The 27,208-nt window shown below is 41.9% G+C and overlaps 1 protein-coding gene across 4 annotated transcripts in view; it reads left to right on the plus strand.

The window, feature by feature from the left end:
* The first annotated feature begins 12,034 nt into the window (after nt 1–12,034).
* Nucleotides 12,035–27,208, plus strand: part of dpy19l3 (dpy-19 like C-mannosyltransferase 3) — an 85,723-nt gene continuing 70,549 nt past the window's right edge. The window contains exons 1-3 of one of the 4 annotated variants that reach the window (XM_087841762.1): nt 12,035–12,516; nt 12,813–12,939; nt 15,010–15,137. In XM_087841762.1, coding sequence (XP_087697888.1) covers nt 12,277–12,516; nt 12,813–12,939; nt 15,010–15,137 — 495 coding nt within the window. In that variant the 5' untranslated portion in view covers nt 12,035–12,276. Of the gene's footprint in view, nt 12,517–12,603; nt 12,623–12,812; nt 12,940–15,009; nt 15,138–25,630; nt 26,444–27,208 lie in introns of those variants that run through there. The other 3 variants (XM_006779691.3, XM_035906364.2, XM_087841788.1) reach the window with 3 other exon arrangements.

Raw genomic sequence — 27,208 nt, forward strand, 5'->3', positions numbered from 1 at the left:
ACACGGATAGCACCAGCTATGGTTCGTACTTGCTGTGCGGTCGGTTGTAAAGTTAGATCGCACGACTGGCAAGGGAATAAGGTTGAAATGGTTTATCTTTTCATTCTTTCCCCACCTGGAAGCAACATGAGGCAGCTCATGTGTCGGATGTTACCAAAGACGGCGTCTAGTCTGGATAGCAGCTGTGAGACGAGCTGATATCTCTTCTTTTCCATCTCCAAATATCTGTTGGTGCTCCAGACATTTTCATTCCGGTAAGTTATAGATATGTTCATATCACTCTTTATCCGGTCTTTTAAGTCTGACATCACTAGCCGTGTCTTGGCTCAAACTCTGCTACAGGTCCATAAATCACACATCACTGTAGCATCACTGAGTGTTGAAAAACTAAAGTCTTTCATCTGTAATAAAATGATCAGCGTTCTGCTCAACCATGTGTAATAATTGAGTTTATCATCCAGGCATCCATGAAAACGAAATTAGCAGGAAGTTAGCTCGCTAGATTCCATCTAAATAGAATATAGCATGTCCTGACTGCCGGGTTTTGGAAACAAATTCAAACGTACAGCTCTGCTATCACTTCCAACATAAATGAAGACAGAAAACTAAACAGCAGTGACGTTTGTAGGGTTGCTGAAGTTTGGCTAGCTGGTGTATAACGATGTGCTACGTGACCGCTAGCGACACAGCTATGTGAGCATAATATAAACACTAACTTTTTCCACTTGATAAAAGTTATCGTGAGGATTCTCGGTGGTCAGGAACAAATGTAATCTCATGGCAGGATGCTGTAAACGGACCAAACTTCAGCCAGGAGAACCGAGATAATCGATCCACAAGGATGAATAGGATTAGTCATTCATATACTGCTGCATGGGCTGGGCTGTAGCTACATCGTAAGGTTTTAAAAACTGAGCTTTCAAATGATTAGTGGTGATAGAAGCCGAGGGAGGCCAACAGTGATCACTTACTGTTTTTAGGAGTTTGAGATTAAATAGAAGACAATACAAAACATTAAACATGTTAACAACACAAAACCCATATTAAACGCAGACTACTTTAGGCCTGGAAGCAGGATTTGTCACGCCATCACTTAAAGACCAGATAGCCTATTAGTTTTCTTTTCGATGAACTCTGAGCTCATAGCAAATTAGAAAAAAAAAAACATCCTAATGAGTGATTTTGCAGAACTACATTCTATTTATAGCCTTGTTAATTATTTGGCATTATTGCAGCAAACCAGCCTATGAAATGGATGAAACACATCGTGACTGGGTTCCAGCGCTACACAAGGGACCTGCTTCAAACAAACCACCATGCCAATCAGATTACTTCTTCCATGTGAGGGTGAAGAGGTGACCCTTCTGGATAAGATGGTGAAGGTTTGCTGCCGTTTTGGTGAACAGTGTGGTAGTAAAACCAGGGAAAAATGAAACTTGCTCCTGTTAAATATTCTTAAGTCTTGTGCTGTATAGATAGCGGTAATCTTTCAGAAGATAAATTGAAGTAATTGATAGTAAATTAAGTAGTATAATAGTGGGTGATATCGTGTAAATGCTGTCATGATTTTGTGTAAACATTTTGTCTTTTATAAACTATAAATGACATGGATTCTACATTGTAACTGATGTGATGTTCTATAATAAAAAAGAGGCAAAAATTAGTTTGTTTCTTTATTGAACTTTTGAACAGTGGTACTCAGTCAGTACATATTCAGTAAATGCAAATTATTTACATGGCAGTGCACTACAGGCATAAATCTAGACCCCTAGATAAAACATTATGGCATTATAGCAGTGACAACTCCTCCACAGTAGCAGGTGGGATTTTTCTATTTTGAGGACGGCTCCTTTTACCTTTCAATATGGATGGTCTGTTTATGTTTTGATCCAGAGCTGTTTTTGGGCAGCTGAAGAGGAGAAGTCCATCTTATGGCCAACCTCTGGCTGTATCTTGGTCATATTACCAGGCAAAACCCAGTATGCAGGTTCATCTGTAACAGCCCTTGTGCCACAGATCCGTACTGTTGCTTCTACTTTAAAAAGAAGAACAGCGACATGGCTGCAGGTCTCCACGACTCCGGCCATACAGGTGCAGTGGGCGGCTTCAACCTTCCCTGTGATGCTCACAATGACCCATGGCTGTAATGCTGGTTCATTCAGTCTTTGAGAGTGCAGGACCTGAAACACACAAAGTTAATTTAAAGACAAAGACTCTAATGAGCCAAGGCCGACATAAATGTGTTTTTTATCTACTTTGTTACATTTATGATAAATGGATTGGAAAGTGTTTAGAAAGTTAGCACATGCATTTAATTTTCCATTTTTTTTATGTATCCATCTATAGAACGCTGCATGTTATATTCCAAATCTGCCTGTTCTCTTTCAGAAACCTGCCTTCAGAAAATGAAACTAAAGTATGTAATCACTTTCAAGATGGAGAAAGCATAAAGTTTGACTTTAGGTGACAATCATGGACACGTAACATGATAAGGAGATTCTGCAGGTCATTAATCAATGTATTATAGTAAAAAATGTATTTTTTGTGACACAGGACACAAACATGGAAGCAAGATATGTAATTAGGATTATTTCTAATAAATATGAATAAATAATTGCAATTTCTTTAACCACTGAGAATAACTAAATTCTTCAGGACAATGGTGCATCAATGCACTGAACTCACTATGGCTATGTTCACACTGCAGGTCTTAATGCTCAATTCCGATTTTTTGTCTGCTTGTTCACACTACAAATAAAATGTGACAGCAAACGCGCTCCTTTGTGAACCCTCAAAGTGGCAAGTGACATATGCAAAAGCTGATGTCACACGCAACACGCTCTGTTTAGACCCAGACCAATCAGTATTGTTTGACTGATGGCCCTTAATATAAAGACTTGTTTCAGACTTTGCTTTAAGTTATTTTGTTATTTACATATGGCCCAATAATTATCCTTATTGCCATTTTAGAGAGGAGCGGTGCTTCAAAGGATATGCAGATTTCTGTCAGAATCTGCAGATTATACAGTATAAATAAAATGTTCATGTTGTCTTCCCAACAGTTTCACTAACATCTACACGGGATGGACACGAAGCGCTCATGTGTTCTCAATGTCTTCTCGGACGCTTCTCCAGAGCTGATAATTGGCATATGTTTCGTGTCAGTGACGTAAAAGACGGATTCAATGCCACAGGACCATTCAATCAGCAGTTGCTTTCTAAAACATCAGATATGTATCGGATTCAGTACCACATACGAAAGTGACCCAGATCGGATTTGTGCTGTTTTTACACTGTCATACCATGATTGGATATGGGTCGCATACGGTCAAAAAAGTCCGATTTGATGCGCTTTCGCGTGCAGTGTGAACATAGCCAGAGCCTCCACATGCTCTCCCTGTAATTTGTCCCTCGTGAATGAATTTATGATTGCACTAATTTGAATGTTCGGGGGAAAATCAAACGCATTTTACTCACAGTACCCTACAAACGTCACTGCTGTTTAGTTTTCTGTCTTCATTTATGTTGGAAGTGATAGCAGAGATGTACGTTTGAATTTGTTTCCAAAACCCCTCAGTCAGGACATACTATATTGTATTTAGATGGAATCTAGCGAGCTAACCTGCTAATTTCGTTTTCATGGATGCCTGGATGATAAACTCAATTATTACACATGGTAGAGCAGAACGCTGATCATTTTATTACAGATGAAAGACTTTAGTTTTTCAACACTCAGTGATGCTACAGTGATCGTGTGATTTATGGACCTGTAGCAGAGTTTGAGCCAAGACACGGCTAGTGATGTCAGACTTAAAAGACCGGATAAAGAGTGATATGAACATATCTATAACTTACCGGAATGAAAATGTCTGGAGCACCAACAGATATTTGGAGATGGAAAAGAAGAGATATCAGCTCGTCTCACAGCTGCTATCCAGACTAGACGCCGTCTTTGGTAACATCCGATACACGAGCTGCCTCATGTTGCTTCCAGGTGGGGAAAGAATGAAAAGATAAACCATGTCAACCTTATTCCCTTGCCGGTCGTGCGATCTAACTTTACAACCGACCGCACAGCAAGTACAAACCATAGCTGGTGCTATCCGTGTACTTTCGCTCCTCTTTCGCTAGCGCTTTGTTCGGCCCAGAAACATGGCGCCTCAACCAAAAATCCTGGCCACGCCCCTCTCGTGACATCAGTCTCCAAAAGCCCTATTAGGCTAATCGTTGTGTCACTTCCGGTATTTCAGACAATCCCTTTCCGTCAAGGATTTTTAATTTGTTGCGGTTTTTTAATTTGTTGTGGTTTTTTAATTTGTTGTGGATTTTTAATTTGTTGCGGTTTTTTAATTTGTTGTGGATTTTTAATTTGTTGCGGTTTTTTAATTTGTTGTGGATTTTTAATTTGTTGCCGTTTTTTAATTTGTTGTGGATTTTTAATTTGTTGCCGTTTTTTAATTTGTTGCGCTTTGCACTTCCCAGCCACCGTAATAAAGGGATGGACATGGTCAGCAACAGCACTTTGGGGTTTGGGGTTTAAAAATGCTGATTAGGTACTAAGGGTCTCAGTGATTGCCATATAGTTCCCACCAGTGTTGGGGAGTAACGGAATACATGTACCGCCGTTAAGTATTTAAAATACAAAATATGAGTAACTGTATTCCGTTACAGTTACCGTTTAAAAAGGTGGTATTTAGAATACAGTTACTTTGTTGAAATAAATGGATTACACGGTGGTACTTCCCTGTTTCATATTGTGGCGGGTCAGGACTGTTTGGGTTTTGTTTGACAGCTACGTTCTGTTGTTCCAGGCGGCAGCGTTACGGTTGCCATGGTTACAGGGTGACGCTCTCTCTGCCTGTTTCCTGGGTGAGAGAGGCCTTTTTGTTGTTGTTGTGCTAAGCTAATAGGCAGAATGCTACAGGTATAGCTTTAAAGAATGTAGCATCATAGGCAGTGTAGTCCGTGCTGCAGGGAGAATGGACTGCCATACCCATTATGTGTCTGTGAGCGAGGGAGGGAGAAAAAGGAAAAGTACAGCTGTCATCGAGCAGAAACGGGAGCTGGAAGCATGTAAATATAATAATAACCACTGCAGCCAAGAAGAGTGCCTGACGAGCCCAGTTGTAAGTAAGCTATTAAGACTCGACTGTACACCGTGTTCGTGTTTTCCTCCAAAACAATAAGTTCTGTTGGAGCAGCCTTTCAACGCCTCTCTCTGTCTCTCGCTAGCAAAGTTGACCCAGACAACAAAGTAAAGCTAGTTTTCGGCTACGAGCCCGACATGGAACCCGGCGTATTAGCCAGAGGTCCCTTTACTACGGTTTGGAGCCGCGGACCTTCAGTAACAGTAATAAATCACAGCAATAGTACATTCATGTAGTTGTAAACAGCATGATAATATATTAAGTAATCCAAAGTATTCAGAATACGTTACTCTCATTGAGTAACGTAACGGAATACGTTACAGAATACATTTTGGGACATGTATTCTGTATTCTGTAATGGAATACATTTTAAAAATAACCTTCCCAACACTGGTTCCCACTGATATAAGGCAGGATGACAACGATTTCCTAAAACTTCTATTGTACAGTTTTGGTGACCCTGTGTGAATTGTAGCCTCAACCAACAACCATGCCAAGCTCAAAATCACTTAAACCACCTTTCTTCTCCATCTTGATGCTCCATCTGAACTTGAGCAGGTCGTCTAGACTACACCTCAGTGTCCAAATGTATGTTGCTGCCATGTAATTGGCTGTTTAGACACTTGCATTAACGTGCAGCCAAACTGGTGTACCTAATAAAGTGTGAATAACACGTTAAAGATGTGCACAACACTCACACGGGATCGTGTTTTTAAACTTTCTCCTACGGTGTGTGTGTGCGTCTTTTCCATGAACATTTCTTCGCACAGCATTATAGATGAGCATCGTTTTTGTTTTGCATTTTGCTTAAAAAATGTATTAAAGTAACCCAGAGGACACCTCATTACAATGTTATGCAAGTCTGTTCAAAAGGTTACCATTTAATTAAATCTGTTGGACACATGGGAGAAAAATTCAAAAGCAGCTGAAGCAGAGCTTTTGCAAGCCTTCTCGAAAACAAGTTTAGAAGTCAGCTGAGGTACGCAGCTGGTTGCATACCTCGGTGTGACCGAGCCGTATTCCAGCCATGAACAAAATCACTCTTGCTCGCTTTTATGTATACTGTACAAGATGCACTGCGAAATACAGTACCTCAAGGTTCAACAGTGCAGTGATGAGCTTTGCTAGTGTCTCTCATTACTTTGCAGAATTGCAGACATCGACCTCTTCTACTTTAAAGGGAAAAAAAAGTCTATTTCTGTAATCCCTTTGGCTTTAACATGGAAGTCTGACCATACAAACATGGAGAAAAAAAACCCTTCCAGTCTATTCATTTCTTTACTGGATCAAGTTTTCTACATAAACCTTTTAAGTGCCCAGCATGAAAGTGGAGATCAAGGCAAAGAAAAAAAGGAATTGAAATGAGGCAAAAGAAAGAAACAAGGGTGAAGATGGAGCAAGTAGTCGGAGATACTGTGGAATCAGTTGAAAAGACTCTTGCACCGCACTGCTTTTCAACTTGTTTAATGGATCATTTTCAGATTTCCTTGCTCTATGAACCTTGTTTTGTGTTCCAGTGAGTAAAAAGGAAGAGGATTTTCAATCCCAAGCTGGCTAAAGAGAGTCAGATTGGCCACAGTGGGAGAGAGACGAGGGTTATCTTTAATGGGCCATCTTCCTGCAGTCGCACTCCCTCGCTTTGGATGACAGACTTTGAGAAATGAAAGGAGCAGAGAGGGAGGAAAGGGCAAATTTGGACTCGTGTATGTGTACCCATGGAAGGAAATGATCCCGGAGCTAAAGGGCCAGAGTCAGAGAGCGTGGTCATTAAACAATCTGTTTTCTTCTCCAATAATCCTCCTTACCCATAAGAATCCAGCCAATTTATTTTCCTAAATCTCTTTGATAATCTTCAGGTCTTTCAAGTTAGCCCATGCACAAACACACTCTCCTTTCCATCTGAATGCCCTCAGCACTCTCCCACTAGACCTGCCCGCTGTCTTCAGGGAGCGCCTGGCAGCGCTGTCTGTGAATGTTTTTGGTTTCTTTGTGTCGAGGTGAGCCTCCATTCTTATGGCTGTGTAGGAGATAAAAAGCGCCATTTAAAGGATAACTCACACATCACAATGTAAACAGTTAGAGTCCGGACCTTGGCACCAGTGATGTTACCCATCAGTTTTGAACTCAATTTTAAAGTCTCAATGTGGAGGCTGTTTTTATGGAGCTAAAAGTGGCCATATTTTGATGACAGAATGGAGCGCTCGAGCTTTTTTACGGAGCTGTACTCATAACTTGTACTTATGCACGGACACATGCACCTACTAATTAATGTGGCCTAACAAACAGATAAAATCCTCAAGTTTCACTCACCAAAACTGAAGCACACACTTTTTAGACAGCCTGTTCTGCGCAGCGGGGCAAACAGTTCAATTTAACTCACTCATATTAGCTGAAGTGCAGCGTTAGCACACCTGTGTAGCCAAGCAGGTACACCCGCACCTCGAACCCTTACCAGAATAACACCGGGATAAATTATGTAAAAAACTATCCATAGTGACAAACCAGGCTGCAAACATGCTTTCCAGGGGCGTAATTTCCAGGGGGGTTAGGGGGGCTAATCAGACCCAGCCAATATAACCCCCCCAATAAAATGATGAATTATCTTGCACAAATAGGCTGTTGATTTTCTTTACTCATTTCAGTTATTACCAGCTAAATACAGTAGTTGCATGTTTAATCATCTGGGAATTTACCCAGATTTATTTATTTAGAGAGAGATCTCGACCCCCCCAATGTTCAGCCCAAAGTTACGCCCATGATGCTTTCTAATGCTGTTTAATTAAAATGGGAGTCTGGGAGAAGTGTTTCCTTTCTGTAGTGAGTTTCAAGTGAAGATAGTGGAGGTAACTGAACTAGGGGTGCAACAATACTCATATCGATATTGAACCGTTCGATACAGTGCTTTCGGTTCGGTACGCATATGTATGAACAATACAAAATTTTTAATTTATTTGATCAACTTTTCTTCTGACGATGCTGTCTGTGTTGAGCACTCTGGATCTGCGCTCGACAGTGCAGCCTAGGCGGAGTAGTCGAACGCAGATTCACTGAGCGCAGGGCAAGCTAGCAGACAGAAGCTAAGCTCTCCTTGCAACATGGCAGATTGAACCTCCCCCACCCTCATTCAGATCTGGCCTTTGGAACTATTTTGGTTTTCATGTGACGTATGACCCTGAAGGTAAGCGGGTCATGGACAAAAGTAAAACAGTATGTTGGATGTGCCACGCAATGCTCAATTATATTGGTGGGAACTAGTGTGTTAGCGCAGTTAGCTCGTTAACGTGTTGGCCGTCCAGCCCCACGCATGGGGCGATCCGCGGTAGCTCGTTAATGGAGATTTGCGTGTTGTGGCGTTAACGTCATTTCAACGAGATTAACGCTGACAGCACTAGTGGGAACACAACGAATATGACTGCACATTTACTCCAACATCATCCTAGTGCAAAGACAAGTGGAAGCAGACAAAAACAAGCACGCATGCTACAAACTTTACCCGAGTCATTTAGACAGCCGTTAGCACATGATTCTCCTTATGGGGACCTGATATGTTTAATATGCTGCTGAGAATATAGCCCAGAAGAAGCGTATAGTATAGCTTTTATTTTGGAAAGAGACATTTCTCTGTAATAAACTCTCTTTTCCAAAGATGAGTGATTTCTCGATCAGATAGATTTATTATTTTATCCCTTTGTTGTTTCAGCAACATTAAATTTAAAAACTGTACTTTTGAGTTAAAATATATATTTATAATTTTAATAAATGACAAATTAAAAAGGCATGAACATTATTTTGTATCGAAAAAAGATCGAACCGTGACACCAAAGTATCGAACCGAACCGTGAATTTTGTGTATTGTTGCACCCCTAAACTGAACTTCATGGCATTTCCATGTTGGCCTCATTATGTAATAGTGAGGCTCCAGCCACAACCCGCCAACTTTAATGAAACCTGCACACAGTGATGGGTCCTCACTCAATTTTGCTCAATGTCAAGGTCATATTTGTTGTTTTACTGGTACTTTTTAGTCAGATTTGAGTGAAATTAGATACATTTGCCTGAGGTGTGACTGTTTGCAAGCTTGTTGCAAGTAACAACAATACTTACTGTATATCTTTCTTTCTGTACTTCACACATGACCACAGTAACATATTAGCTTATTAATAATCTGTGAACTGTGACGGATCATGAGCTGGATGAGCTACCACATCAATAATCTTCTGGTTTGACCACTTTGACCACTTGAACCATAGAAAACTGAAAAGAAGGACATAGTTATGGAAACACACAGTTTTAAGTCCTTTAGCTGATTCCACTCACTTCCAGTGGACAGAGGTGAGGGCAGAAATATCAATGACGGACGGAAAGAAAACGTATGTGCCTGATAGCAGCAGATAGACACAGCCTCATCTGAACTGACCTTTTAAAGCAGAAGGTTTCAGTTTAGAAAACGTCTCAGTCACACAGTTGTGTATGACTTAAGTCACTATGACCATTCTTTAAAAAAACACATTTTTCAGCATCAGATTCAACCTTCTGCCCTTAAATGTTAATCTCAAATCCATTCCTCTTGAGTCTGACAGATTTCTCATTAATCTCTGTCAAACTAGCAAATCACCGTGAACTTTATTATCTGTAGTGTTTCTGAACAATATCAGTGTGTTTAGTCTAAACCGCTGGTGAAAGTTCTTGAGTCAGGACATTTTTCTCTCATCAGTCGTCTCTTTGGGTATAACGTGCAGTAGACGGTATTTGTTGTTTTGCATCATATAAGCAAAATATTCTAGCCTCCTTCTCTTGATGAAGTGAGAATTAATGTCTTTTTGCTCATATGACACAAAACTTTGGCTCTACAAGGTATCTAAAGTATCTCTCTGTACACCCATATCTCAGACTCCTCTAATCTCTTACACAGAGCACTGGTTAGTGTACATGCCTCAGCGTGATTTGAACAGGGATCTTAAAGTGTCTTCCTCTCAGAACTTTTCTCATTTTCCTGAAAGAAACTCCAGCCTGTTCAGTGTCACACCTGACTTCGTGCGAGAAATATGATGGTACTCTCAATCCTATCATCCTCAGTCTGAAGAGTGCCCTGAATGCCATCACACATTCACACTTTTCTCCCTCCGGGGAACCTGTGACTCCCTCCTTAGGGAGGCATCCCCAGGTGGCAAATATGCTTCTCAAATATGAGAGGTAGGAAGGAAATCAAATACCTCCTGAGGACCAACAGATGCAGCAGCCTTCATTATAATTCCACAGAACCACCGGGTTGGGTAATGTGGCACGCATTTGGGAGCATCACTATAATTAGAGCGGTAGCAACTGTGCATGAGTGCATGAGAAAGGCAAAGGAAAACCTTCAATATGACAGGAAAATGTCAAAGTCTCCAGCAGGATGAAGAAGAATCTGCCAACCAGTCAACACCTGTCATGGATGAGAATCATTTGCATAACCCTAAATGTTTGGTAGATATAGGTTCCAACTAAAACAACAACAAGGTTCTCCAGCTTCTGCTGGTGGAGAAAAGAAGCATCCAACCAATAGAGTCCAAAATACTGTGGAAACCTCTGGACTATTGGGCTACTGCTATGTGGAGATGTTACAGATCAACCTGCAGAAGCAGTGCTGTCAAAGTGTCAAAGCCTCTCAGGCTAAAGACTATAACCTTGTTTTTGCACGACACCCTATAGGCAGAGAAAGGTGTTTCTTTTTATCCAAACCTTAGTAATACTGGATTTGTGTTGTTCATGCACATAAAGCTCACCACACCTCCTCACATTAACACAGTAAAACAGCATAATACAGTAAAACACAAACAGTTATTGTAAAATAATTCAAGATATATTTTTCTTTGTTCAGGTTGTTTTTGGCTGAACAACCACTCAAGTAACAAATAGTGAAGAGAGCATTTGTCAAATTGTCATTGTCAAATTTAATGCAAAAATATCTCACGAATTTGTGAGAAGAAAAGACTGGAAAATTCAGAGAGAAACAGAACAAAATACAGAAAAAACAGCAGTAAAATTCAGTCAAGGAATTCATGCGTTCATTCATTCAAATACGTTCTTCATTTGAGCTCCTAGGATCATTATCTCATAAGAAACAGTAGAACATCAACAATAACTTTGAAATTATATTATTAGGGCAGCCAAACAAACTACAGACTCGGTGCCATTAAGATGAGTGATTTTCCTTCTTATTGAACACGAAGCAGTAATTCAGAGTAAAATGAAACTGATAAAATCAAATAATTATTTATGCTAATTTTTTTTAAGGAAATTGTGCTTGGGATTAACTGAATATATACCAATTTTATTTAATAAAATTGCATTAAAGTTGACATTTTTCATTTTACTTATGTAGCAAAATTACACCAAAAACTTGTAATTAAATTAAATTAAATTAAATTAAATTAAATTAAAATGAGCATGGGTGAGGTGTTCCAGGCATGTCCCACCGGGAGGAGGCCCCGGGGCAGACCCAGGACACGCTGGAGAGATTATATCTCTCGGCTGGCCTGGGAACGCCTTGGTGTTCCCCCGGATGAGCTGGAGGAGGTGGCTGGGGAGAGGGAGGTCTGGGCCTCTTTGCTTAGGCTGCTGCCCCCGCGACCCGGCCCCGGATAAAGCGGATGAAGATGGATGGATGGCATTTTTGAGTGTATGGACTGTCTGCAAATCTTTTACACTTAGTTTGTAAAAACTGTCTCCGAATAATTTTAGTGATTTTTGTTTTTCTTTAGTAAAAATATTCACTAACTTAGGCGGCCCTTGTTCCATATTTATTTTTTTAATTTTCGTTTTTTTTTAGTTTTGTAATTATTTAGTTAATCTCCGAAACGCCTACCTCCCCCCTCACCTCACGCTTTTATTTTGAAGGCGGGTCCTCTCGTGTTCCGGTGCTGTCCCCTCCGTTAAACCCCGTGCGGTACGAGGCTGACCGCTGAATTTTAACAGCAGGTGAAAAAAAGAATGAGAGAAAAATGAAAGAGCGAGGGAGGTAGAGAGACGTAGAGAAAGAGAGAGGGGGGAGAGAGAGCTGTCGGAGCATCCTGCCAGCCGCTGCTGTGGAGGAGGGTGAGGCTTCGCTAAATGTTCCGTTGGCTCGACTCGATTTCGTCTTTTGTTGATGTCAAGGCAGAAACAAAGTCCTTCGTCCACCGCGGGAGCGCGCCTCTGTGTTGTGAAACGCACATTCACCATAACGAGGCTGTGGTTGCGTGTCCGTGCTTCCCAGTGGCGGTTCAAACCCGCCTCATCTACTTTACCGTCTTATGTGGCTCCCTGTTCGCCCCACATCCCTCATGATCCTCTGCTGGAGCGCATCTGCGGTTATGTTTGGCGCGACATTTGGTCCGGTTTAAAAACGGTAGAATGAATAGAGCTCTCTGATAATCTGTTGTCGATAGGCTGATCTCATTTATTTATTTATTTATTTGCACGTTATTCTGGCGTCAGCGTGACCAGGAAATGCTGTAAGCGGGCCTGTCCACCCCCCATCCATCCATCCATCCATCCATCCATCGTGAACTGAATGAAAGACCTGTTTGCTTTGGCTCTGAGCGCAGTAATGTTAGGGCACATGTTTGCTCTTTGCCTGTGTGTACATGCGTATCAGTGTGGATAATCAGACCCCCTCCCCCTGTGTGTGCGCTCTGCTGGCAGCATTTCAACATGACAACCCTGCGTCAGAGGAAGGGCAGCAAGGGGAAGGAGCCCTCTCCTGCTGCAGAGCTTCAGTCCCAGCAGCACAACTGTTGCTCTGAACACCATCCGGAGAAGATCCTGCATGGTGAGTGAGACACCCCGCACTCCCATCTCAGGCTTTGCGAGCCACACATAGATGTTTCCCACCAACAAGCTGCAAGCGCCAGTTCTACCACACATTTCAGCAGGTTTGAGCCGATCATTACTTGGTCACCAAATCACCGGTGAAGTTCTTGGTGCTGTTCTGGTGCCAGCTTTTTGGCAGCCAGGCTTTTTACCTCTGCCAAAGTAGTTGAGGACTTGTCAGTGGGTTTGATTTGCAGTCTGCTGTTATTTTGTTCCCACATGAAGCATCCCCAGTTTTCACCTGTAGTGTTTGGTTCTCAAATCTGTTGACTTTAAAGCTGATTCTCAAGGCACCAAAGCAGAACTGGCTTTGCAGCAGTGCTGGCACTGCGTCAGTGGAATCCAGGCATGTTTAAAACTTTTTTTTGTGGTGGAAATGAGTAGAAGTATTTCCAGATCGGGCACTGGTGTTGCACTGGGTAGAAAGTCACATCGGGTTGTGACTGGCTAAAAGCCAAGCACCTGCTGCGGGGTTTTCAGCTCGAGCTCCAGGGATAGCGTTCAGGATCTGACCCTGACTTTAACCTGCTACAGGTGTTCTCAGTGTGGCTTTACTGATGTTTTCATAAATTGCTCTGCTGGTTAAAGCCTGATATCTTACACCTTTTGTGCATTTCTGCATTCAAAGAAGAGACATTGTTATGTGTGCGATGCTTTTGTGTCAAATGAAAAACGCTGAAATCATTATTTGCAGCTGCGGCCATCAAATATGCACGTAAACAACACATGAATGCCTGGGCTGATAATTAGATCACTCTTTTCTGCTCACACGTAGCCTGCAGTGCACATTCACACAGGACTTTATTGTGATTTATTTGTTACCTGTCTCACACTCACACATCAGTGGAGGCAATTTGACGTTCAGTGTCTTGCTCAAGGACACTTTAAAGCCACCCAAAATGTTAGCTTCTCATGTGGGCCGGTTCTCAAATGCAAGTTCTTGATTGAGTACCCGTACCTGTGCAGATTAGGTGGCGATGGAAGGGGGCGGAGACTGGCTGGAAACCAAGCTCTTTGCTGCAGGCCTTTTTTTTGGGTCAGAGCCATCTCCTGGGAGATGGTGGTCAATATCTGGCCTCGACTTTGACCCACTGCATGTCTGCTCAGTGTGAGTTTTTTCTTATTGACGCCTTCATAAATCACTCTGCTGGTTCAAGCCTACAATCGTACACCTTTGTTGTATTTATGCAGGCACAGTCATGTTTTCTTGTGTCTCATCCCTAAAGGAGACTGAAGCTTGATAAGCTTTTTTCTTCATTTCAACATTTAAATGACTCTGGTGTCATATTATATTTGTAACCTTCATTTCACAAGTGTCCACTGAATGAAAACTAGCAGGTGTCGCACTTACATGCATCACGATGTGCACTTTTATGACAATTCAAAACATTTACAATGTTGTGCAAAAAGTCAGTTTCTGCAGAAACTGCATGAGGAACACACAGCACGTATTTTCACTCGTCACAGTGGGTGTTATTAAAACCTTTAAAAGACTAAAAGTAGCTCTGTGCTAGTCAAGTTTCCCAGTAAGCTGCAGTCATGAAGTGCATGTTGGAGGGTCAAACAGGAAACAACTCCCTGCACACCTTTCTGAAGTCACATTAGAGAGAGCTGTTTCTATAACTATCTAGCATTCACACCCACTTCACACAGTGGTTGGCCAGCTGTGCAGAGGTGGCAAAGGGGCTGTAGCTTCTTTTTATTTTCATACTTGACTCATTTTTGTCACGCGGGTGTCTGAATAGAACGCCACAAGTGCCTTTTAGAAGAGACTGTCTGAAAATGTGTGCTGTTTTCAACATATTTTACAATACTGAACCTCTCGCCTTTCCCGGTGAAGTGTCTGGAGCAGGTACACACGCTCTCTGAGAAGGTTGTACGCAGCTGAATCGGCCAACATGCACAGCAACATGACCCTGAAGCTGAAGCAGCTAAATGAAATCCAGCCATCAGTAAAAAAAGAAAAGTGTTACTGTTTCACGTTACATTTTACCCTACAGTGAAAACTAACATGTCAATGTTCTTGCAGGTGATTGGTCATGGGGAGCTATAATCTGGACTTCAGTTGGTTGGTCTGTCTCTGTTGGTCTTGGCCTGCTTTGCTGCATCTACGTGGCGACGCTACATGAGAACGACCTGTGGTTTTCCAACATAAAGGTAAAGACTGTTTACGGTCACAGACCCGACACTGTGGAAGTGGGAAGAAGAAACAAGCCATTAATGAAAGAGCAAATGCTTTCTAAAGAATGACTGTGATTTACAGAATACACTTCCTGTTTTATGCATTATGCAGAAAGTAATCAGGGAAATGTTTACTGAGGTCCCAGCAGGAGGGGACTGAGGGACCCTGTCTCATAGATTTGTTTTTTGCAGCTACAATCGTCGCCCCCTGCTGGTCGTTGAAAAAAAATACGGGTTTAGACCTTGCTGCACTGGAAACTACATCCATCTTTTATACTGTTTATTAGCAACTGCAGGAAAGAAGTTCACTTTCAGCCTCTGGTTTGAGTTCCCAGACACTTACCGAGAGTTTTAAAAATAAGAGGTGATGCAACCCTGTGGTAAACATTGCTTCTTTGAAATGTGCTGCTGGAATCAGATTCAAGTTGAGCGTGGGAATTTAAAGGCTCTGCAGATCACCTCTTTATGTTTTCATCTGTTTTATACAATGTCCGAACTTTTTATAGAGATAGGGAATTGCAGATGTCTCAATAAGAATTAGCCTCTGGGTGGCTGTATGTCTTAGTGACAGCTTATCTTAAAGTAGTGCCAGTGAGTTTGTGTCAGTAGGAGCTGGAAAAGTTGGAAAAATGTGGCGCTGTTTAAATTTTATAAAGCTTTTGTTAAAAAGCAGTAAAGCTGCCTGGATTGATGTATTTGGCACTTGTCTAACAAAGTTATCTGAGGATTTGACATCCATGTGCACGATTCATTAACCACATCACAGATGTGGATATTAACTGATGGAAACGTGTCACATGGTGTGACCGTTAAGCCAAAAGTTTCCACACACGTTTTGCGCTTATCTAATGTAGCTTCGACATCAGTGCCAGGGACATCCTCTCGTCCAGTTTCCTTCCTAAAATGGTCTTCAAACACGTCATAAAAGCAATCATCCTAAAATGGGATGATTGCTTTTCCACGCGCTTCATGGGATGAATTTTCAGGGCTGTTATGTGAACCACATGAGATCCTGAATCATCGCGGTTGTTTCAGGCCTTTCAGGGTTTGTTCATTGTTGTACAGCAACAGAACATTGTGCTCTGCCAAATGTGATGTCATTTCTAATTGCCCTCCTTTAGAGCGTCAGCAGCACTCTGGTTCTGGCTGAGATATACATAGCAGATTTCAAACTGGGTGACATGGCAGAAAAGATGTCTGCATTAGTACTAAAACTGGGGCAAAGTGTGAATCAGTGCTGCTGCCATAAGTTGTCTTTGCATCATTAAGTGATGCAGTATGAATCATTTGTTTTTGTACAGCAACTGACGCAAGAACATTATATTTTTTTTGGAGTGGTTTGTTTTGGTGTTTTGTGGTTTTGTAATCTACTTTTACATATGAAGTTAAAACACTGCAGGTTAATATTTTGCATGAAAATTGCTCTGAAGTTGTTCTTGTAACAAGCTCATTGTTTCTAAGTAACCTTTGAGTGTTCATTACTGGATGTTAGCATCTGCTTGTGGTTAGCTACAGGATACTTGTAGGAAATTCTATTATTGCAGTAATTGGTGACATTAACGAGGCCATTATGTGTGTAATTATACATTTTTGACATAGCAGAGGAGAAAAACAAATGAAGGTAAAATATGTTGAACACACTGATGAAATCTCTGCAAATCTGGCATCTGGACTCAAGAATGAATCTATTCAGTGATCACAGGGCGAGCTCGCTGTAGTCCAGGTGATCTAAATTTCACTATTAGATTCGGGACAGTGATGGGACAACAGCAGTCCCTTCAAGGTCCTTTATACTCAAGGTTAAAGACCTTAATACAGAGGCTACGTCCACACGTACACGGGTATTTTTGAAAACGGAGATTTTCCGTTTTCGTTTTAAAAAATAATCCCGTCCACACGTAAAGGCAGAAATGAAGGAAAACGCTGCTAGGAACATGCCAAAGTAGCAGGTGGCGATATATTCCTAACCGTGCAGAAATGTTGGCCAATCAGAAGTCTAGAAGCCTCGGTGGGAAAAAGTAAACAAAGCTGGGGCATAGAAGCAGAACAGAGTCGTATGTGTGGAGGGACAGTAACTGTGTGTGTATATGTAAGCATTTAAACACTGCAGAGAGAACAATTAACAATAACAGTATTGTAGAAATTCATTTCACCGAAACAATAACGTGGCGCACAGTGTGACGTCAAAAAATGCGCACATCTTTGACGCTGCGTTTTCTGAGTTTTCTCCGTTTTTCTCGTCCACACGTAAACGCAAAAACAGAGTTTTCAAAAATATCCACCCTGGCCGGATTTTTAAAAAAATCTCAGTTTTCAGTGACCGAAAACGCCGTTTACGTGTGGACGAAAGGTGCAAACGCATAGAAAAATCTGTGTTTTCAAAAATACCCGGGTACGTGTGGACGTAGCCAGAGGCTCAATACGGGACAACATTCAAACAGCCGCCTATGAGCATTACTTGGTGAAAGTGGGAAAGAAAAACTCCCTTTTAACAGGAAGAAACCTCAGACAGAACCAAGCTCAAGGAGGGGGGGCTTTTTTTGAGTTTTTGAGATGTTGATACATTGCCAGATGTTGAAGACCTTAAAGTGGGTCAAAAACCTTTTAAAAAAAATCTTGTAAATTATTTGATACATGAAGCCAACATTTTGCAGCAGTCATTATAAATGTCCAGTCTTTGGACCATAACAGTTGGAGGTTTAAGGCCCGTGTTGTTTTGAGCTGACCCAGTTACCAGTACTGGTAATTTAGGGCAGCTGTGGCACAGACCTTACATTGGGTGGTGGTCTAATAAATTTGTTAAGCACTGTATCATCACATGTGCCTCTCAGGTGGACTTCAAAGAAGTATAATGGAAACCAGTAATTGTCCACGGTGCCTCCAGCTGTCTGTGTCTGACAGACTTCAGTGTTCAGAGTCCCCTCAGTGTAATACTGTCAATAATAAAGGTTCCCACATTAAAATCTGTCATGATGCTACTTGTAAACTGCAAAAATGTCCAAATGCATTTTATTCATAACTAAGCATTAAAGACAAAAATGCAAAGAGTAATGTTTTTGAAACATTGTTAGAAATATCTTTATACTTACCCATGAAAACAAATTGGAGATAAATGTTTATTTCATGAATTTATTGCCTTCCTTTGACTAAAGTTGCAGGTTGGTTTGCATGAAAGCGGACTGTTATGTGCATATGGAAGGTATTAAGAGAAGGCTTGCAAAGCACCGTTTGGTTTTCTGTAAATCTCTTAAGAGTGGGAGCTTCCCACAGGGACTACTGAATCATAACCTGACACCAGAGACACGTCTGGTTCTGAAGCTCTATCCCAATCACAGGACGACTCATCTCTTTGTGCAGAACAGACGAGACTGCGACTCAAACAAAGCATCCGTTTACTTCCTCTGTTGGTTGCCTGCACGGCCAGCCAGGTGCTTATTCTGTTTCTCATGCAAATGTGAAATGCATCTTGCCCGCGTATAGCGCCGCCGTGCTCGCGGTAATTTGTGAGCTTCTGTCACAGGGACACAAAGCGGCACTTTGAGTTAATTGATCGGAATCCGTGTGGACACAGTTTGCGGTCCCGCGTGGGCTTTTTTTCTGTTTATGTGTGTGTGAAGGGGAGCAGACAGATGTGTTCATTCATAATAAATGCAGGTCACTTTACAGGCCTGGAGAACATCTCCCTGAAATGTTCCCACAAGTAAGTGGGCTGACATCATCGCACACTGCATGCATATGTGAACTGTTTCCTTCTGTTAATGCAATCAAAGCCTGCGCCTGAGTCTATGTTCGCACAGAGCAGCGAATCTGCTCGGTTACATTAAAAACGTGTCTGTGGCTCAGCATTAAAACATTCAGTGTTTTTTAGGGAGACTGTCTGGGAACATGAAAATGCATAAGCAGTCTCTGCTGCTGATGTCCAACAGTTTCTCTAACTTTCTGAAACCAACAGTCTAACATTCACAATCATCATAATAATAATAAAAAACTTTATTTATAAAGCACACTTAAAAACCAAGGGTATGCCAAGGTGCTTAACAAGTAACATAGAGAAGAGGAGGATAATAGAAATAGGACCAAAGCAAGTACTAAGTATGCAAGCAGGTAGCTGTCACTGATACATAGGAAAGCAACAGGTACAGAGCAAACAAGAAATTAAATGAGCATAAAAGTGCATGATATAAAATCATAAAAGAAATATTAACTAGAGGGAAAGGCAAGATTGAATAAGTGGGTTTTTAGTCGTGATTTGAACAGTGCAATGGAATCAGATCCGCGGAGGTCGAGAGGAAGGTTATTCCACAGTACCGGGGCAGCGGGAGCAAACGCACGGTCACCCCGAGACTTTAGCCGAGATCTGGGTTGGGTCAGAAGTAGTTGAGTGGCAGATCTGAGTGTTCTAGCAGGAGTATGTGGTTTGAGAAGTTCACTAAGATAACTTGGTGCTAATTTATTAATAGTTTTGAATGTAAGGAGTCATATTTTAAATTGAATACGGTACTTATTAGCCAATGCAAGCTAGCTAGAACAGGAGTAATAGGGCAAAATTTCCTGGTACCAGTCAAGAGGCGGGCTGCTGCATTTTGGACTGTTTGCAGTCTAAGAAGAAGAGAAGAGGGAAGACCGTAGTACAAAGAGTTACAATAATCCAACCTGGAGGTCACAAAAGCGTGAATAAGCTTCTCCAGGTCCTCATGCGGAACATAATGCCTAGCCTTAGAGATAAGGCGCAGTTGGTGGAAGCTAGATCTCACTACAGCAGACACTTGAGTTTGAGCGAGCTATCCAGCAGTACACCCAAGTTACTGACATAGTCACAGGAAGAGCTAGCAAAGGAACCCAGGGCAGCACCGAGTTGGGCACGAGGGATTTTACTGTTGAACACCACAATCTCAGTCTTCTTATCGTTTAAAACAAGAGAATTACTCAGGAACCATTCTTTGACCTCCCGCATGCATTCTTGAAAGTAGTGCAGGGACACAGCAAGGTCGTCAGCAAGTTCAAAATAGATCTGTATGTCGTCGGCGTAACAGTGGAAGGCGATGTTGTATTTTTCAAAGATTGCGCCTAGAGGGAGCAAATAAAATGGGAAGAGAATAGGGCCTAAAACTGATCCTTGAGGCACACCACAACAGACCGGAGCGGAGGAAGAGGAGAAGGTGCCTAAGTTAACTGATAAGGATCTATCAGCGAGATATGATTTAAACCAGTCGAGGGCAGTGCCTTTAATACCCACAGTGTGCTCAAGTCTTAGTAATAAAATGTTAGGGTCCACCATATCAAAGGCCGAAGAGAGGTCCAGTAAAACTAGGACCATAGAGTGTCCAGTATTAGTGATTACAAGAATATCATTAAGAACTCCAACCAACGCTGTTTCAGTGCTATGCAATGGCTTAAAGGCAGATTGAAATTTCTCAGCAATATTGTTCGTGTCCACGTACGCCTGGAGCTGGGAGAGAACTAGTCTCTCCAGGATGTTGGACAAGAACGAAAGCTTAGAGATCGGTCTGTAGTTTGAAAGGTCATAACAGTCAGAGTTTCTTTTTTTAAGAATCGGGTGGACTACAGCATGCTTAAAGGCCAGAGGAACACAGCCTGAGAGCAAGGAAAAGTTCATAAGAAATAGGATACTAGGTCCGATTACATCAAAACAGTCCTTAGCTAAGCGAGATGGAAGAATGTCGAGCACAGTATTGGTGTTATTCGTTTGAACAACTAGCCGCTTAAGAGTCAAAAGTGACACAGGCTCAAACTGGTGGAAAGTTGAAATGCACTCAGGAATGGGGAGAGGATATAAAACAGGGGGAAGGGAGGACTTAAGAGATGGGATCTTAGCTAAAAAGTGAATTTGAAATCGCTCACAAAGAGCCTGAGAATAAATTAAAGGTATGTCTGGGGAAGGGTTAACCACAGAGTTAAACATTTTAAATAAGGTACGGGGGTTATGGTCATTGGCCAGGATGGTTTTGGACAGCGGCTAGTCCGTAGCATTATGTGAGAAACCTGAATCATCTCTTGCTTGTGTGGAGGTGAAAACCTACCCTGGATATTTTCTTTCAAGCTCTGCTCTTCACACTCTACACATCTGTCTCTGCAACAAACTTTGAACAACTTAGGCCTTTTTTTTTTTTTTTAGAGGAGACCATCAATGATAATCTGTTGGCCTCGTATTTATGATGATGTATGATATTAAATATCTCCATTCAATAGGATTGCTGGCTATTGACTCGCTGGTATAAACACTTTTCATCTCTGGTGTTCTTTTTTGTATAAAAATGCCCTCGGGCTGTGTTCACAGCCAGCATTAACAGATCTCAAATCTCTAACTCAGTCCGAGCGATGCAGATTTTATAACGGACATCTGACAAAATTATAGATATAGCTTAAAAGGTTATCCAGCAATCACTCAGAGAAAGTAACGCCTACAAAGTATCAATAGATGATAGAGGAGATGCTAAGCTTCTCCATGTATTAGTTAATTTTTGGCCTTTATTATGTAATAAATTGAACATTAGATGGAGAGTTGAACCTGCGCTGCTGCATTTAGCCCTGCGGCATGTGGTCACCTGCGAGCTCAACTGGTGCCTAGATGTAGCTTACTTTAAGCTACAGTAATAGCTCCTATACATCTAATGCTAGGGGTGAAGTGAAGCATGATTAGTTTATTACTGCCGTGAAAGAGTTGGATGTCAGGCAGACGAGCTGCGATGACGCATATATTTCTAGAGAAAGAAAATGCTGTGATTACCTTTAACAAAGAACCGCAGAAGACAGACAGGCTTGTGTTTCGTTTTATTTCAGCAAAACTATCTCACAAAGTCGCCACAGACGTGCGGTAAAGATAACAGGTGTACTTTATACACTATATTAAAAAAATGATTCGCTCATCTGCCTTCACACGTATATATCAGGCTGAGTGACATCCCATTCTTACTCCATAGGGGTTTATGTGCACCACTGCGCCTGATGCTTTGCATTGTGCTTGCTGATGTATGCAGGTGTTTGGCCATGGAAACCCATTCCATGAAGCTCTCTATGCACTGCTCTTGAGCCACATGGCGTTTGGAGGTCTGCAGTGACTGACTGCAGAAAGTTGGTGACCTCTGCGCACTATGTGCCTCAGCATCCCCTGACCCTGCGCTGTGAGTTTACATTGCCTTCGTGGCCACTAACAGTTGATTGCGGAGCATTTAGTGGCGAGGAATTTCATACCTGGACTTGTTGCACAGGTGGCCTATCACGGTTCACTGAGCTCATGAGAACAGCTAATTTGCTAATATGGATGGCTGTATCAGTTTATGGTGTTTAGGGCTGTTGCAGGCTACGTTCATAAACTGATGGAATGTGTACACACACATACTGGCGAATTAGTTAAAGGATGAATTAACTGATAAATAAAATACTAGAATCTCATCAAAAATATATTAGCAAACATGCTAAAAAATACCAATAGCTGAAACACAGTGAAGAGTTCTGGTTCAATCACTAGAATTAGTGAATGAGGCCTAGTCGACGCTGATCAGTTACAGCTTCCTGTGCTGGGACACCTATAAATCAATGTGGCCACCAGTGTTGGTCAAGTTACTTGAAAAAAGTAATCAGTAACTAATTGCTGATAACTTCCCCAAAAAAAGTAATCCCGTTACTTTACTGATTACTTATTTTCAAAAGTAATTAATTACTTAGTTACTTTTTAAAAACATGATTTACAACCTGAATAGGTGATAAAGCGATAGATCTTTCAGCCCAATTCTACTTTTTCTGCATAATCCATCATACAAAATGTAATCAAATGGAAAAGTCTCTTTTTAAAACTTGTTTTATTAGTTTTAATCTTTTAACTTTATGCATCAAGCAAAAATTTAATTATCTGCAACATTCTCTGACTGGAAGAAATTAGTTTAACATTTAAACCTATTTTCTGCACATTCCAGCACATAAAATAATTTTTTGTGTGTTTACACTCAGTCTTTCAAATAGATGCAAGTAAAACACAGCAGAAAATAAATAAAGTCAAAGACTAGCGGTCCTGTTGCTCTATTTTCACCTGTAAAGCAGGAGTGGGGTAGGTGGAGGTTTACCCTGGTGCAGGTGTGCAGCGGTCAGTGGAAGAATCCGCGAGTTTCTCTGTGAGTTTCCCATTACGTCGTAGCTACTCGGTGCTTGCTTGGAAGTTTAGGGGTTTTTTTCGCTGTAAAAAGAAGTTTTCTTCCCACGCACAACGGACACTAATGTTTTTGTCACTTTTTATGGAATCAAACTCAAAGTAAGGTCAGTACTTCCACGCTTTAAACGCTGCACGCTCATACTCTCTCTGCACTTGATATATGATCCATTGTTGCTCTGCACACAGCTGTTGTCACGAACATCGCACTCGCTTACGTCACTGTCATGAGACATTCTCGCAAAAAAATCACGGTTTTAGTAACGCAGTAACGCAGCGTTCCTACGGGAAAGTAACGGTAATCTAATTACCGTTTTTACAAGTAACGGTAAACAACAAGTAACGCGTTACTGCCCATCTCTGGTGGCCACACCCCTAACTACCTCTTCCAGTTGAAAATCACCCCATTCAGAGGTGTTATAAAATAGGAAGCTGTCAACTATGTCCAAAACTGTTTTGGTCCCATGCTGCAGATATACCTTTCAATCCTCTAAAGTTGGATATTTTAAAATGAGAGTGCATGAGGATGGACTCACTGTAGGAGCCAACCTCAGGTGGCCATCAGGGGAACTGCAGCTTGTTTTTTTTTTTTTTTTGTTCTAAAAACTTTTGCTTTGGCTTTAATTTTCATCTCCAGAGCTTTTTAGTTGGGTGACTTGTTCAGATATATATTTTTGTTTTGTTTACATTTTTTAATCTGTCTCAGGGAATGAAATTTAGTTGTGACCTCAGTCAGTCCCTCCCATAGTCCTGTGTCGGTAGGCTGATCAGGTTGATGTTGTGACAAAGTTTGACAGACTCAGACTCACCTGTCTCAGGCTGCAGGTGGTGATGGTAGCCTATGACCTTACGGCGTTATGCATCACATGTCTTTTTGCTGATTGTGTTTTGTATATCTGTGTAGTCACACGCATATTCATGGAGTCATGTAGTCTTCTCACTATTGCACTGCATGTTATGCAGCAGGATTGGCCTTTTAATGTTAATGTGTACCAGTAAGATTAGTAGATTTATTTTTGCTTCTATCAGAAAGATAATTAGGAACTGAGGCTTTCATTTAAGTGAAGTGGACTAAAACTCACTGTGCACGCTGCAGGTATTGCTGCTAAAAGAAATCTGCCAAATGTAAAGATTATGGCAAAGAAATGAAAACTAAGATCCATCAGCGGGCCAGCGTTTGTTCTTTTTAATCATTACTACTAGTTTTGTTGAACCCTGATTGTCGTTGTGAAATGAAAGAAAACCACAAAAACTACCAGCTCAGTTTGTGTGGAGACCCAAACAGAGGGAAATGACTTTCAAATTCAAAATTTACATTTAGCTGTGCGGACAGAAGAACATGCTGAATTATCCAAAAGAAGTTTCCAAGGCACAGAAAATTGTGTTTCGTGCACTTTGCATGATTCAGGCTCCTGGTTTTACCTTGAACTGCTTCCTGTTGCTCTCTGGGCCGTCTGGATGGATATATTTAATTTCCTGCCTTCAGACCCCCCCCCATCTCTCTCACTTTTATTCTCCCATTTACTGTTTCACTCACACACACACACACTCACACACACACACACGTTGTCTGAAGTGTCTTCAGGTCAAGTAGGCTGGAAAGAACTGTGAAACGTGCTGGAAAGTAATTTGTGGATTTGGGAGTCCCGCCTGATCAGTGCTGCTGCCTGACCCGACCTGACCCTACGTGACTGATGGTATCGGAGCACGGCGGCCTGTGGAGAAGCTTCCCAGAAAGGGGACTGCTTTTAATAATCTCATATGCGGTTTCCTCACCCAGCATGCTGTTGAGGGAATGTATTATCAGAGTTAGCCTGAGGTGAAAGGGTCTGGAGGATTTTTTCTCTCTCTCGTTCACGCTCGTACCCTTACAGCGCTTATTATCTCTTGTCCTCTTATGTAGCGAGACAGCTGGCTTAATCTGGCCTCTTGAATTCATCAGGTGTGAGGTCACATCCGTGCCGGCTGCAGCGCCTCGGTTTATTTCAGACGAGCGCACAGATCCGCAAACCTTCCGACAACTGTTCCCTGCATTTTCCGAATAATGTTCCCATGTTTCCCCACCCCCACTTACTCTTCTTATTCTTTTCCTGTAAGCACGTGTGCTTTTATAGACGAGGGGTCACCAGTAGTCAACTCGCTTCTCCCTCCCTCCCTCTGGCTGCTGCAGTTATCCACAGCCTGTCCTGTTGTTCGCAGGGTTTAGTCTTTCTGTTCGCTTTTTGTTCTGAAGTTGCCGGCTGCGTTCGATGGAGGCAGAGGCCACTTCGTATTTAGGCTTTGGCAGACATAGAGCAGAGGAAATGCTGGATGGACCCTGGCTTGGATTTTTCGTGCATCACATAACAGAGATGGGAGTTATTCAGAGACCCATAAGGAGGAAATGGTAACACAGACACACAGAGAGAAGAGGATCGGTGCTACTGGCTTCCAGCGTAATGAGCAATGTGTGAACTTGTTAACTAGGCCTATTCTCTTTGACCTTAATTTAAATTGAGGATTAGCCATCTCATCAGAGTTCTTGGTGGAAAGCCAAGGCTTGTTTTGCCTTGGGCAAAACTCAAAAGGAGGATTGGGAAGGAAAGTAGCTGCTCATCCCTCAGAGGAAGCTTTTGCATATTTCCTTTGGCAGGGAACTTGAAGCGATTAAAAAGCGAATTTATTTGGATTGACTTCAAGAAGAGAAAAACACACCACATTTACATTTTTTTCCGTAATGGATTTGGATCAGTTCTGTACCTTAACCCGGGAGCGTCCTGTTTATCTACCTGGATTCAGCTCATCAAAGGATCCAAGAATTTATTGATAATCTCTGCGTTCCCAGGCAATGGAGCTCCGTAAGAGGGTGAAGCCAAAACATGGCCTTTCACAAGATGCGCCGTCTGAAGGCAGATGTAACCATAACGCTCTGTCGGGAACGCAGGAGGGGGGTGAAGGAGGGGTTTCTCTGCTTGGGCGATCCGGTTCCCGTTCCGGTTCAGGCGTTTCACTCCAGCGGCCTTGGCAACAGTGCGTTTTCATGGCAGCAGGGCTGTTAGCGGCTGTGCTGCTGGCACTGACTCAGGCCTGGTGTGTGAACGGCTTACATGAGAATCTGCTGTGGTTCTCACAGCTCACGGTAGGAGTTATTACGTGTTTATAGAAAGTGTTTCAATTTGAGCGATTGATAAACCAAACACATTACAAACGAGCTCTGCTTCGACCGCCTCGGGGGGCAGGTTCAGTCTGCTTCCTGGGTTCAGTCTGCAGCACGGTGCTAATGAAAACCATCACAGCACACCGTCGTCCAATCTGCAACCACAGTCAGAGCTCCCGCCCCTTCTGTGGTTTTAGGTCGTTACAGAGTGGCCCCAATAACAGTGAGATCACGGTACAAAGATCCAGCAAGCAACAGGCATCTGATGCTGTTATTATCTCCTTTATAGTTAAAGTGGCATAGATTTATTTTTTTCTGTCTGTTGTTTTTTTTTTCTTTTCTGAAGTTAGAGATAAAGTTTTGCCTGCTCAGTTGGAAAAGTGTTGCATAATTTAGAAATGTTAGAAATGATCTTAAACACCAAGAAATATCTCTTCAACCAAGATGCAACTCAATGCCAAATCAGTGCAGTTCCTGGAATGGCCACTAGAGGTCGTCTCCAAACGCGAGTCAGCCTCTGTAGACTCCAATGTTAAAACGTCTGACTTCACAGACGGTCACATTTAGACCCTGGTACGAAAATGTTGCTAATTTTTCTCTTCATGTGTAGGAAGTTTTTATGAAGGTGTCTATTTGTCAACTTTTAACATTATGTTTGTTGCCACTGCAGGTAAACAACACAGTTTCTATATATATGTCTATTAATCCACATGTATTTGTGGAAATGCCGTGCATCCATTCAGTGTA

This window comes from Neolamprologus brichardi, chromosome 1 (genome assembly GCF_056152115.1).
Source record: "Neolamprologus brichardi isolate AB-2024 chromosome 1, ASM5615211v1, whole genome shotgun sequence".
Lineage (NCBI taxonomy): Eukaryota > Metazoa > Chordata > Actinopteri > Cichliformes > Cichlidae > Neolamprologus > Neolamprologus brichardi.